Source organism: Eptatretus burgeri, chromosome 13 (genome assembly GCF_056783735.1).
Source record: "Eptatretus burgeri isolate ZD-2024b chromosome 13, Ebu_testis_v1, whole genome shotgun sequence".
Taxonomy (NCBI): Eukaryota; Metazoa; Chordata; class Myxini; order Myxiniformes; family Myxinidae; genus Eptatretus; species Eptatretus burgeri.
The window spans coordinates 78,192,797-78,207,796 of NC_140973.1; the positions used below are offsets into that span (position 1 = coordinate 78,192,797).

Below are 15,000 nucleotides of genomic sequence, written 5' to 3' on the forward strand. Positions count from 1 at the left end.
TGCTTTAGTGCAGCAGATAACTGCAAAATACCCCTAGAATACTTCGGTTTGTGATGCAAGCATGAAATTTGGCACAAATACTCTCTTTGGTCTACTGTGTTAAAAAATGGTTCTGGCCACGAAAAAAATCAAATCGAAAAAAAAATGCAAACTGAGTCAGTACCCTCTCACAGTGGAAGATGGTGACCTCGAGATACTGGAGAAATTTGTCATACTGATGTATGACAGGTCCAGCACTGCTGCCACTGTGGACGAGGCTAGGCTTGACATGTTTGCCAGAAAGCAAACTTCCTTGCCTTACGAGGCCATTCCACCTTACGAGGCCATTCCACCAACCAGAGCAGCTCTGCTCCAACACACCAGACGTGCTGCCTACCAGGCTGGTTGTGTGTGGGCCCAGGCAACCCAATATTGCCAGAAGTAGAGAGCCCTGCTGACTGGGGATGGCAGTGGTTTGGTGAAGAATGGCAGGTCTTCTGGACAGCCAACTCTCCCATTTCTCAAAGTTTCCAACAATTGACCAAATGCGGCTGTAAATCAGGCTGTCGTGGGAGGTGCAAGTGCTACAGACTGGGTCTGAGCTGCACAACTCTATGCAGTTGCAGGTGTGAGGTCTAACAGCTTTTCACCTGTTTGAGTGGAGGGGGTGTTTATTTATTTATTCATTTTTCTTCTCAGGAAGAGAAGCCTGGTAGAAATGCTGCATGAGCATGGCCTCAGCATCTCCTATGACGACTAACCGTCCATGGTTGATTTTTCCCTTTGCAAAATGGGAATAATTTTTCTGTCCATATCTGAACCATATCTGTCAAGTTAGTAAACCTTAAAAAAAAATCTTCATTTTGTTCCAAACGCTAGTTTGTGAACAATGGTTTATAGCTCTTGTGGCAGCCATCTTGGACTCCCATCTTTGTTTCAGCAGTATGCATGGGAACTAGGAATCTAAAACCATGTCCACCTAATTCGTTGATCCCAAAAACCTAGATATAGATCCAAAAATTATGAGTCTATATCTATTAATTCCTGAAATATGAGCATTGTTTTGGTTTTGCGGCAGACATCTTGGATGCCATCTTTGTTACAACCATGTTGTGAGGTGTTACATTACAAAGAATAATCATGCTAAAATCTTAGACACAAAAAACTTTGGTTTACACCCTTAATGTTGTGTTTTGTTTCAAATATTTAGCCGCAGAAGAGGAATTTCCTGTGCATATGGCGGCCATCTTGAAAAATGGTGGCCATCTTGGAATTTTGCATGGCCAGCGCCTTTTTTTGACAAAAGTGGACCTCAAAGAGTATTTGTGCCAAATTTCATGCTTTCATCACAAACCGAAGTATTTTTGCAGTTATCTGCTGCACTACTTTGTCTCTTGTCTCTTTGCTCAGTGAATGAAAAGGTCTGATCACCAATTATCCCGTCATCTGATTGGTGTGAAATTTACCAATCTGCCTCCTTTCTCTGACCTTGTGATTAATTTGCTGATTCTTCAATGAAGTCCATGTGGACAAATGCACGTAGGGACTCGCAGACCACAATAAGAGATGAGTTTCTTGTATTCATTGCATCATGTTAAATGCCATCCAAACTTCCTCAGCATGCCCTGAAGCCCAGGCCGATCTCGTGTTCCTTGTTGATGGCTCGAGCTCGGTGAACGTGGAGAACTTCCGGTTGGTGAAGGACTTCCTGTCTCGTGTCATCTCATACCTCCCTCATATCGGTGCTGATGGCACACAGGTAAGTAGGACAGTGAATGTATTTATATCCATTGTGTGCCTGCCACAGATGACGAGTTAAGAAAATAAAATGTAAAAGGTGCTTGAACGTGAGTACAACTTTATATTTACTTCCACCACCGATAGTGGGCTCCGGTTATGTTTTCACCCTTGTTTGTCTGTCTGTCTGTTTGTCTGTGAGAAGGACATCTCAAAAGGTTATGGATGGATTGGGGCAAAACTTGGTGGACAATGATGGTTGGGTGTGTGACAATGACAAATTGATTCGATTTTGGTGAAGATCCGTATATTAGAATTTTAAAAGTGATTCTTCACCATTGAGAGATGGAGTCAAAAACGATATATAACACAATGTCTCAAAAAGTTATGGACTGGTTATGACAAAACTTGCTGGATGAATTGGTTAGGTGACAAGAACAAACACATTAGATTTTGGTTATTCTCTGGATACAGATCTGGTCTATTAGTGGGATAAAGGCCAGATCAGATCTGTGACTTGCTACAGGTATCATGGAAACCTGTACTAACCTGTTCCATGGTCGGGTTGTCTGCGACTAAACCGTCTCCCCCACCAGGTCTTCTGGTGAGGAGGGTGTTTGGATATGGACACCCAGCAGGATTAAAAACAAAACCTGTCAAAGGGCGGAGGAGCTCCTTGTGAGCCAACGGCCATCCATATCTAGTGCCCAACTGTGTGCGGACTCCTCCTTCAGTTGGGTTACTTTCATTAGGAGGTTGGTGGCAGGATTTGCACTCCGGCCACCGTAAAACCCTTCATTTCGCAAAACACAAAAACGCCAAGAAATCTGAAAACCCACTCAGTGGGAGTACCTCCTGTGCAGCTTCCATTCGCAGGGCAGCTCACTGGATGACGGGATTGGGGCAAAGCCTTCAGGACCCCTAATCTTTGATGATAGGAGGGAAACCACGGGGTAACATTCCTGGGTCAGATTGCGGGAGAGTGTCAGAGTGGTGCGGAGGTGTCATCCACCAGACGGCGGTCTCCTTTGGTTAACCTGAGGCGGTCCCTTCGGGTGGGTGCTTGGAATGTCCTATCCCTAAAAGAGGATGATCACTTGTCTGTTATCATCTGAGCTCAAGCGTTTGGACATTGGTATTGCAGTACTCTCTGAGGTTCGGAGACTGGATTGCGGCGAGATAATAGTGGGTGGTTACACCTACTATTGGTCTGGTCTGGTAACTCTGATGGTTACCATACTCAAGGAGTTGCTGCAGCTGTGTCCAACAAACTGACTCCAATGATAATTGAGGTAACACCGGTTAACAAGTGTATTATGAGACTAAAGATCCGTCACTCCTTGGGTGTCATTTCCCTGGTCTCTGTTTATGCTCCGACTGAGGCGAGTGATCTTACCGTGAAGGACGCATTCTAGATCACGCTCAAGTATGTGGTTGATCAGTGCCCCAGACGAGATACACTTCTAGTCTTGGAGGATTTCAATGCATCGACTGGAACTGATAGGGACGGTGATGAGACATGTGTTGGTCCCCATGGGTCAGGAACTGTGAACCAGAATAGCACTAAGTTCCTTGACTTTGCAAGAAGTCATGGACTTAGAGTGGCTGTTTCATGGTTTCAGCACCCACAAGCTCATTGCTGGACTTGGTATTCCAACGCTGGCGGTGTGGCAAAGGAGATTGACAATGTGCTTGTTGATGGTCACTGGAGTATGATCCAGAACTGCAGGGTCAACTGGAGTGCTCAGTTCCTCAATGCTGACCACTAGCTTGTTGTAAGAACTCTGAAGTTGCACATTAAATCCAGGAGAATAGTACCATCCCAGCCTAGGCTGGATGTTAGCAAGCTCAAGAATGAGAGGATCGCCCGGAAGTTTGCGAACAGGCTGAGTGGAGATTTGGGGGGTCGAGGTGCTTGGAAGATCCTGAAAGGTTGTGCAGTGCCTTCAAGACCACCGCCCTTGATGTTGCCGGTAGATGTCTTGGAACTCACCGGAGAGCAAAAAAATTTTTTGTCTCTAAAGGGACACTGGATACCATTAACCAGAGTCGCAGGGCCAGGCTGATGGGCAGAGCTGAGCTGTTCAGGGAGCTGAGGCGTAAAACTGTACGTGCGCTAATGGTGGACAAGGAGGCCGATGTGTGAGGAATGTGTGAGGAGGTAGAGCATCACCTGTAGTCAAGGGATTCTCGTCCTGCTTACAGGGGAATTCACGCATTGAATTCATCCAAGCCCATCCCTTGGTGTACTGCAGTTAGAGCAGAGAATGGTAGGCTCTTGACAGAGGAGTCTGAAGTGAAAGCCCGCTGGGCCAGTTACTTTGAGTGGTTGTACCAGGCTGATCCACCAGCTGCTGAGTTGGACGTCAGGGGTGTTACAATCCCTGTTGCTGACCCTCCAATTAACAGTGGTCCACCTTCGTTTGTGGAAATACGGACTGCGTGAATCAGTTGAAATGGGGTAAAGCTCCAGGAATCTGTGGCATCCATGCTGAACTCCTCAAGGCTGGTGGAAATGCCGCACTCGTGTCGTTGCATGCAGTCCTGTGCTCTGCCTGGAACACAGGCATCATCCAACTGACTGGAAGAGGGGCTTTGTTGTCCCTCTCTGGAAAGGGAAGGGTGATCGCCAAGACTGCAACAACTACCGAGGGGTGACGCTGCTCTCAGTGCGGGCAAGGTCTTTGCTCGGATAATTCTTGATCGGGTTCCCCACCATCTGCTTGAGCACCAGCGTCCAGAGCAGTCAGGCTTTACACCAAAGAGGTCAACGATTGACCGTATCCTTGCTCTTCGGGTCCTCATCGAACGCAGATCAGAGTTCCGGCAGGGGCTGCTTTTGCAGTCTTTGTTGATTTCTGTAAAGTGTTTGATTCAGTGAATCGGGATGCCCTCTGGAGGATTCTTGGTCTTCGTTGGGTGCCACCAACACTGATCAATCTGATGTCTGAACTCTACTCTGGTACTGAGAGTGCTGTGAGATGTGGTGGTACCATCTCTGACTTATTTCCAGTTGTTACTGGAGTTCATCAGGGGTGTGTACTTGCCCCTACATTTTTTAGCACTTGTATGGACTGAATTCTGGGGAGGATGTCGGAGAGATCAAGCTGTGGTGCATCATTTGGGAATGTCAAGATCTCTGACCTTCATTTCGCTGATGATGCAGTCATCTTTGCGGAGACTTTAGATATCCTTTTTTGGGCCCTCGAGGTGCTGAATGAGGAGTCTGAGCCACTGCGATTACGGGTTTCCTGGGTCAAAACTAAGATCCAGGCTTTCAATGACATCTTAAATGCTGCTGTCCTGTTTGTGGTAAGGATGTTGAGGTCTTGGAGAGATTCACTTACCTTGGCAGTGATATTCATGTCTCTGCTGGCTGTGAGCCAGAGGTCAACAGACGTCTGGGTCAGGCCTGGGGAGTCATGGATTCACTGGATGATAGGGTGTTGGCGCTGCCAGTACCTGTGCAGGAAGGTGAAAGTTCGAGTCTTCATGTCCTTGGTGCTTCCAGTCTTGCTCTATGGATGCGAGACTTGGACTCTGACCAGGGATCTGAGACAGAGATTTAATTCCTTTGGTACCAGGTCTCTTCGGAGAATCCTTGGCTATCGCTGGTCGGACTTTGTGTCCAACGAGCGGTTGCTGAGAGAGACTCGGAAGAGGTTTGTTACCTGCATAGTCCGTGAGCATCAGCTGCGCTGTATGGACATGTGGCTCGTTTTACTGATGCTGATCCTGCTCACCAGATTCTCTCAGCGAGGGAGTCGCATGAGTGGAGGAGGCCAATGGGCCAACCACGTGCCTCGTGGTTGCAGCAGGTTGATCGGCATCTCAATGAGATGGGAATGTGCCAGGTATCTGCCTGGGGGATGGCCAGACGGAGGCCCCTTGAGTATCGGCGGAAAGTGGACGCAGCGACTTGCTGCTCTGGCACATGCTCTCATACCTGACCTGAGTGGGATAAAAAACATAAACTGTTCAGCCTGGTGGAGGTACGTGCTCTTTTGAGTGTCATTCTTGCTCAACATGCAGACAGACTCTTTTGTGATTTGTCGTCTTTGGATTCCCCTGTGATCCTCATAACCACAATCAAGAGTGGTTACAAAAAGTTAATGCACTCACTATCTATCATGCTAAGAACGTAAAGGATGGGGTTATGAGCATTCTGAAGAGAAACAACATCTATTGCTACTTAATTTTATCTAAATCGGAGTAATTTTGTTTGTTTTTTAATTTATGGTATTTATTTCTGGTAGATTATTCACGTTGCTGCGTTTGAGCCTGGGGAGTAACTGCTGAAATATACATTACTGGTCAAAAGTTTTGGAACACCCCCATTTTTCAGTTTTTACTGAAAGTTAAGCAGTTCAAGTCCAGTGAATAACCTGAAATGGTGCAAAGCTAAGTGGTAAACTGCCAGAGGTTTTAAAAAAAAAGTTTAGGTTACGAAAAACTGAAAAAAAATGTAAATTTCAGAGTTGTTAAAAAAAAGGCCCTTTTCAGGGAACAAGTTATGGGTTAGCAACTGCAGCTGTTCTTCAGCAATAGAAGTAAATTAAGCCTTGAAAGTTGATGCAAACAATCCCTACACATGTCCCAACTTTTGTTGATTAGTTACAAACCATCTGTCTGTATTAGCAGTGTTGGAACAGACTGTGTTGCTACACCCTCTGAAGCATTATTTGGACAATATTGCACTACAGGAAGTAGTATATTGCTATCATAATGGCAAGAAAAAGACAATTAACAAAGGAAGACAGACAGACCATTATAACCATTAAAAGTGTAGGTCTTTCCTTTGGAGAAATTGCAAAGAAGCCAAAGTGTCAGTGAGTCCAGTTTCCTACACCATCAAAAGGCACTTGGAAACTGGAGGAAACTCTGACAGCAAGAGGTCTGGAAGACCCAAAGCCACAACACAATCAGAAGACAAGTTTCTGAGAGTCAACAGCTTGTGTGATCGGCAGCTCACAGGACAGCAGCTTCAAGCACAGCTTAACACTGGTCGAAGTAAGGAAGTCTCAGTTGCAACTGTGAAGAGAAGACTTTGAGCTGCAGGTTTGACAGGTCGAGTGGCAGTAAGAAAGCCATTACTAAGATGGCAAAATAAGAAAAGAGGTTTGCCTGGGCCATGAAGCACCGCCAGTGGACTACTGAAAACTGGAAGAAGGTCTTATGGACCGATGAATCAAAATTTGAAATCTTCGGTTTGTCACGCAGGGTTTTTGTACGCCATCGAGTAGGCGAAAGGGTGGTTCCTCAATGTGTGACACCAACTGTCAAACATCGAGGAGGAAGCATGATGATCTGGGGCTCTTTTGCTGGATTCAGAGTCGGCGACTTGCACAGAGTGACTGGCACCCTGAACCAAAAGGGCTACCACAGCATTTTGCAGCCCCATGCAATACCCTCTGGTCCACGCCTAGTTGGTCAGGGGTTCATCCTGCAGCAAGATAACGACCCAAAACATATCTCCAGGCTATGTCAGAACGACCTTAGAAGAAAAGAACAAGACGGTAGGCTTCAAATCATGGAATGACCAGCACAGTCTCCAGACTTAAACCCCATCGAGCTGGTTTGGGATGAACTGAACAGAAGGGTGAAATCAAAGCAACCTACAAGTGCAACATGTTTGTGGGAACTTCTGCAACAGTGTTGGGAAGAATTTTCCAAACAATATTTGATTTCCATTGTGGAAAGAATGCCACGAGTATGTTCGGCTGTTATATGTGCAAAAGGTGGCTCCTTTGATGAGTCAAAGATTTAGATTAAATTTTGTTCAACAAAATAATTCCCTGATTTCTTTTTTATTTGCAATTGTTTGTTTGTTCAATGCTTTAATTTCAGAGTACATTGAAGCATTAAACTGCTTAAATTTCAATAAAAACTGGAAAAATGGGGGTGTTCTAAAACTTTTAACCGGTATTGTATCTGTTCGGGTTCTTCCTGACATCTTTGTTCTTTGTTCCCTTCATATTTTTGCCTCAATTTTTTTTCTTCCACAATTCTCTTTATTCATTCTAATTCTTGCTTTTTCTTCTCCTTTATCTCTTTTACTCTCTAGTCCTCTCTTTCATTATCTCTCTCTCTCTCTGGAGAAGTGAATTCTTGCAGAAAATTTTCTGTAAGGCTCACTTGGCTGCACCTGGATGGGTTTGAGGGTAGTGGAGTAGTGGCTGAAACCCGGATCCTATCCAGGTTCCTCCTGATGACTCCATCTTTGCTCTTTACTTCTTCGGGTTCCTTCTTGGTCTTCCGTTTCATGATTGTACTTATTATTTCGGAAAATGGAGGCATTGTATTTGAAAATCAGTAACCCAATACTGTTTGCCGTGTATCTGAATGGTTCGTAAAATTTATTTTAAAAAATCGAAGCGATTTTAGGAAAACAAATTGATTGATAAGTCCACAAGTCAAATATGGATAAGCATCTCTCTCCATACCTGGTGTTGGCTTAATGGTTCGGGTGTTGGGCTTGGGATCCTCGGATCCTGAGTTCAAATCCCACTCAGCTGTTGAATTAATACCAGGGTTGACTCTGCCTGCCTGGGTTGACTCTGCCTGTCATCCTTCCAAGGTCGGCAAAAAAGAGTGCCAGCTTGCTGGTATCCTGTTTCAGAGTGGCGACCCGTCCAGGATTGTGCCCAATAGCCAAGGAGACTGCTTAGACAGTAGCAACATTCTGCACAGAGTATGGTCCCACTGGAATGGAATGGAATCTCTCTCCGAAAATGGATCATCAGACCTTGACATAAAGGATTGTATTAAATGTACACACAAATCAAATTTTATAGATTGGGAGTTAATTACACTTCAACCATTCAGCCTTCTAACTGTTTGTATATTTTATCAACAATAATAATAATTTTCTCTTAACCCATTAAAGTCACCATGAAGAAATGAAAAGACATTTTCTGTATTAAGGAAAACTCTTGGCTTCCCCTCTCCATTTGGTCCAACGTAACCCCTCATTCATGCACACTACAGGTAGCTGTCATTCAGTACAGCGATCAACCGATGAGCGAGGTCCAGCTGAACCGCTACCGTGACCAGAGTTTACTTCTGCAGGCGGTGCAGGCTATTCCTTTCCGTGGCGGTGGAACTCTTACAGGTGTGGTGTTGACAACATCTGTCATAATGTTAATGGAAAGCTAATTTGCATTTATTTTGTGTTTGTGATCAGCTGTAGCCAGCCATCATATTCATATTTATGTTGAGAACCCGTGACTGTTGTAGATACCTGACTGTAGGTGTCCTTGCACCCCCAGGACATGCAATTCAGTACGTACTGCATATGATATTCCAGTCATCTGCCGGTACTCGCCCTGGAGTTCCTCGCATCCTGGTTGTTCTCACCGATGGTCAATCTTTGGACAGCGTTGAACGACCCGCTCAAGAAGCGTCAGCATCTGGTGAAATTACTAAGCACAAGAAATAGATTGAGTGGCTACATCTTTATGTTGTAATGTAATGCCTTGTCTATATCTTGCTGATGTGTACAGTCAAATACTGTACTGTGCCATAGACAACTGACATCAACAGACACAAAGCCTTAGTTCCATTTGAACAGGTTCAGTTCATCATTCTGTTTTGGAGTGATTCTCCCTTGCTCCCCATAATTGCTGATTGAGGGATTTTTGTTCTTCTGGGTGGAGTGAATGTACTTCATCATCATGCATGGGTGCCGAAAAAAAGTCGGAGTATGGCATGCGGGGGTGAGACTGTGGAAGTGTTACAGGCTGACAGAGTCAAAGATAGGTGGAGATATGGTACAGATGGAGAAATTTTAGGCTGCAAGTGAGGATAGTGTACAGATGAGGAAATATTGGTTGGATGTGGGGAATGAAATCTGTATGACAATGATAGGCATCACACCATGTATTGCCGTCCATCTGGGTGGGTTGGGGGCGAGCGGGGGAAGTGGTTCTCCAACTGTTCGATATCAGTGTCAAACGGCAACCGCCAAAACATGGGACCTTGCACACAGGTGCATTGTCATGAGGAAAGATCACATCTTTAGTCAACATCCTTTGGAGTTTATCCTTGAAGGTCTGCTGCAATTTTTGCATAAAGTCAGCATTGTATTTGTCCCCAAAGATTGGCATCCATGGGGAGGAGGATAATCCGCCTGTCGAAATTCCCCACTGAGTGCAGTGAGAAAAGCAGCTCCATTGTTGCAACATCATTGGAGTGACACCACTTACCCCAAGCTCAGTCGGATGAGTATGTTCATGTGTGTTCGACGTTTGAGTGTCAGCTCCATTTCAAGCCTTAGAACTTGTATATTAAAAAAAAAAAAATTTTTGAAAAAATACCCTGTGATCATAGTTTTTAAACATACGTATAGTCAATCATCATGATTCCCTTTGCATCCCAAAAAATCGATGCCATGATATTGCCGGCTGTAGAGTGGAGAGAAAATGTATTGGATGCCTTTAATCCCTTGTGCTGCTGTTGAAGGGGTTCCAATTTGGTTTCGGGATCCTGCAGTCACGATGAAGCCATGTTTCGCCACCATTTAGCAGCTGAGTGATATTAGACCATTTGCCGTTATTATGTGCTCCATTGTCAACCTTGTTGATGTGGAAAGTGTATGGTTTTATGATTGTTTTGGACTAACATGGGTCCATTAATAAAATTCAGGTTGGTTGCCGGGGTGGCTACCTTGGGGAACTCCTATAATTTGCATAAATTCAAGATGGCCACGACAGGTCAGACGATGGGGCTAAGTTTTTAATCGGTCAACATATAATCCTGTGTAATACCTCTTTTCCATATGATTTTGACATGAGGAATTCAATTTTGGGGTTATTTTTTACGTTCAGGAATAAATAGAGGTTCACATGAAATGTCCATGACTATTTTCTGCTGAAAATTATGCAACACCAATGCAAAAGTGAAGTCATGAATGGTTCACAACAGTATGTTGATAATCAGAAAGCATACACATTGTCATGTCATCACATTGGACATCTTAGGAACAGAGGACATAGAGCCGAGTAGACAACTTACGTATTGTTCATTCCCATTCATTGTACTCGTCCCCTTCCGTATCCTCGTCTCTTTCCAGTTCTGCTTCGACACTCCCTTCTTCCACTTCACTTTCACTGTCCTCCACAGTCTTGTGTGGGTTGAAGCACTTGTCTCTGCAACCACAAGTGCAGTATCGCATGCAGGAGATCTTTGCATGGTGACAACTGCAACTTGCAGTACCGCAGGCCTTCCCCTCTGCTTTGCATCCACACCGCACAACATCCATGAGGTCCAAAGGGGCTGGTGGAGTAGCAGAAGTTGCTGGCACTGGGATTGCATCTCTGATGTCCCATCCATGTTTTGTAATGTCAAGTTCAGGTGGGGCCTGCTGATCAGCTGATTTTGCAAGTACTGTCTGTAGATGTGCACGCAAAATATGTAGGAAGAGATTGATCTCAGTTGGAGGTAATGCCATGAGCTTGAGGGGCTTGCCAGACTTCCTTGTGTACATATAGTACATCATCTCACTCATCGTGGTACCTCTGGCTGACCATACAGGGCACAGAAGAATGTCCGCCCTGCTTCCATGAGCTGTTCATGGCTTGCGTTCAGCTCGCCAAGTGCGGAGTACAAACCAGGGAAGTTGCCAGCTCTCAGTGTCTTCAGGGCTGACACTTTGCCCTTGCCGTATGGGTATGACGTGGTATCTGAGCCAGTGATGGAGTGCATTCCCAAAAGCTGCAGACACTTGGAGCCAAGCTGGTCACAGGTGGTGTTGATATCCCAAATTGCTCCATTCCACCTTTCCATCTGCACTGTGGCCTGGATGTTGCGCTGGTAAACCCAGTAAACCATCAATACAAAACATCAGTGTCATCAGAGAGGATACGTATCACTCTTGCATTACATTCAGCAGCCATGAGCAAGTGTGAGATCATTGTAATGTCTGCTTCATCATGGTTGAACGCACCATGGCTATGGCTCTCCACAGTAACTCCTTCACCAAAGTTATAGGTACTCAAAACCTTGGACAGCTGCAACTTGTTCTGCTTGTTTTTCAGGGTGGTGTCTCGACAAGGCAGAGGTGTGTTTATTGTGAGGTCATAGATTGATGGAACCAATGCCAGCACGCCTCACTCGTTCAGATATTTAGCAATGGACTCACGGAAACCAACAATGGTAGCACATCCATCTACCCGAACTAACATAACATCCTTACTCATGCAGTCTGTTAGTTTGCGAAACATATCACGTCGAGTGAGTTTGCCACCAAGATCACAGTACAGGGAATGCAGTTCAACGCTATTCCACATCTTGGACCTGTCACAATTCATGCGCTCTATGACGTTCTTTATGGCACTTTCTTCTGCAACACCAGTTGGCAAATCAGCATATTTAGGGACTGTCATGAAACTGTTATAACAGCGTACATGGTATTTGCACTCAGCCGCAGGGAGATCAACCAAATATCCAATATGTAACTTGACCGTTCTGGCTACTTCATCATTACGTTGCTCAGCAGCATTAATGATGGCATCTTTCATAGATGGGATGGGATTACCTTCCTTGTCAAAACGTTCTTCAGTCATGCACTGACGAACACGATCCCATCTTTCTGGATGTTTGTCATCAACAGGTAAACATTCTTTGCCACAAAAAATGCAGTCACGTTTGTAAACAAACACACCACTGCCTGTTGCCTGTGTGCGAGATCTTGTCACTGTAACACAATCATCTTCAGCTTTTCTTTTTTGTGATTTACGAAGTCTCTAAATTTTTTGTTTTGATGTGTCAGTACAGTAGCATCCTTTGTGACATTCGATGCGAACAGCATCACCACCACCATCAACAATGTCCTGTAGTTTTGCACGTCGCTCTTCATCTCCACGGGCTTTGGCACAGGAGATCAATGTCTTGATCCCTTGATCAGCGAATTTCTTCAATTCCCCTCTACCATGACACACGGGAAGAATGCACCTTGAATCAGCCATATCTGTAAAAACAAAACAATGAATTAGTAACTCGCATTAATGTCGTATGTGAGCGTCCAGTTGTCAGAATAGTGACCTTGTTGTCATTCAAAATGTATCTCACACGGCAAACAATTGCCAGGAACTCGAACATTGACCTAAAATTTACTTCTAATCACAAAAATAAGGTTAAATATCGATTCCTCGTGCCAAAATTATATGGGAAAGATGTCTCGTGTAATTTTAAGTTCATTACCTAAAAAGTTATATTTTCAGCCCGGTCGATGACGGCCATCTTGTATTTGCGCAAAAATAACAGATTTCCCCATGGTTGCCATCCGGGCAACCAAGCTTAATTCTGTCTATGCATGCCTGTGAACAAGAAGCCACCATAAAACCATACACTTTTGAGGACAACAAGGTTACTTCTCTGGCAAATGGACTTTAAAGTGTGCGAGAACTGTTTTGAGAAGATTGAGAAGCTCACCATGTGTTGCCAGCTGTTGTTATTGATCACATGAGTGCCAGGTTTTGGGGGACCCATGTTGTTGGGACCTTGCAACTGGCCACTTGCAACAACCTTTAGAAATTTCAAGTTCTGTTGATATTTCGGCAACCTTCACACGGAAATCTTCCATGATTAATTCCTTGACCTGGGTAATAGTCTGTGGGTCCATCCTTCCTGCCGGCCATCCTAACCTGGGGTCATCTTCAAGGCAAAGGCGTCCGTGCTTAATCAGCCACCAATTTGGATTGTACAGAGAATGAGGGCGGGACTTTCCCCATTGTCGTTTATGGTCACTATGTGTTCATGGATTTCTTTGGGGTTCCACATTCTTTGCTTAAACATCCATGATACTTTGGTGTGCTCAGTTGGTAGGGGTAGTAAATTATACACCTTGTGAATATTGTTTGTGATGCATATAGGTGAGTAGAGAGTGATGCTTTTTTTCCTTGATCCACAGGTTTGACAGTGTACGCAGTGGGTGTGGGTGAAGCAAATCGCAACGAGTTACAGCAAATTGCCAGGGATCCACGTCGGGTTTTCTATGCAAATTCTTTTGAAGACCTCATCCATCTAGAGGCCAATCTATCCCAAGGTATCTGTCAAGTGGCCAAGCCAGTAAAACCAGAGGTGAGTAAGCACAATGCATTTTTTTAAAGTGATTTAAAGTTTGTGGCGTAGCATGCAGATTAGTAGAACCAGATGGAAAGACCTGATTTGTTGGTAAAAATTGTTTTAAAAATTTTGGAAAACAATACTGTCATGTAGAATGAAAATGAAGGATTTCTAAATGTAACTTCTTGGCTTTTGCCAAGACATTAACTTGCTCATCATGGCTCATAACAATAACACAAATCGCAATGATAGTACAAAATGGTAACGCTCTGTCACAAGACCCAAAGGTTCCTCACTGAACCAATCCAAACTCTGTGTGTGTGTGTGTGTGTGTGTGTGTGTGTGTGTGTGTGTGTGTGTGTGTGTGTGTGTGTGTGTGTGTGTGTGTGTGTGTGTGTGTGTTTGTGTATACCAGCTGAAGTACCCAGTGTTTCCCAGGGAAAGAAATAGGAATAAGAAAGGGGTAAATTTTAGTGTTTAATATACATCACATTTATATATCACATTTAATTTGGACACATTTTACATTTCTTTGTCGTTGTCAGTGTTCGTCATCAGTGCTCATGAGGCTGTCACGGAGGTTGGCGGAGTTATCAGCAAGCAAGTTATTTTGCTCCCGGCAGATAAAGCCCAGTCGCTCTGTCTCGATCTTGCAGTAGACATCGACCAGAAACTGCTGAAAGAGTCGTCGCACCTGCAGTATGTAGTTGCCCTCTCTCACCATGATGTGGTAGCTGTAGTACTGCAGCTGTGCGACTTTTCGTCCATCCTGTCCGGTAGCAGTCCTGGCCACCAGATGGATGCTGCAGCCATCTGTTCCATATGGGAACACTATGGGATACTGGAGTGCATCATAAGATACATGCAGCTCACTGATCCTTTTAAGTGCCCCATCGCAAAGTCTGAGGCCAATGTGTCTGGGTTCTGTTGGCACATTGTCCATTAGGATGGCGACTTCTGGTGCAGACTGGGCGTTGTAGCGGCGTGTGTGCTCTCCTTGCGGTCGCTTGTTCTCTCTGATGATGATCTGGTGCTCTTCAAAGTTGCCTCCTTCTGCAAGTACATCTCTTGCAGTCTTGAGCTCACAGACCAGAAGGTTATTCTCGTGAAACCACTTTGTGAGCATCTCAAAGATGTGTGGTTTGAGGCTGCTGTGGTTCCTGGCAGCCAGCTCCTTGGCATGAGTCCAGGAAGTAGACCTGCAGGAACTTTGGCTGGCCC

The 15,000-nt window shown here is 44.8% G+C and overlaps 1 protein-coding gene across 4 annotated transcripts in view; it reads left to right on the forward strand.

The window, feature by feature from the left end:
* The window catches only part of COL7A1 (collagen type VII alpha 1 chain), a 287,085-nt gene that overhangs the window by 90,203 nt on the left and 181,882 nt on the right, over nt 1–15,000 (forward strand). For all 4 annotated transcript variants that reach the window (XM_085853235.1, XM_085853234.1, XM_085853238.1 and 1 more), the window contains 4 exons: nt 1,599–1,738; nt 8,704–8,827; nt 8,985–9,128; nt 13,625–13,794. In XM_085853235.1, the coding sequence (XP_085709361.1) occupies nt 1,599–1,738; nt 8,704–8,827; nt 8,985–9,128; nt 13,625–13,794 (578 nt within the window). The remainder of the gene's footprint in view (nt 1–1,598; nt 1,739–8,703; nt 8,828–8,984; nt 9,129–13,624; nt 13,795–15,000) is intronic.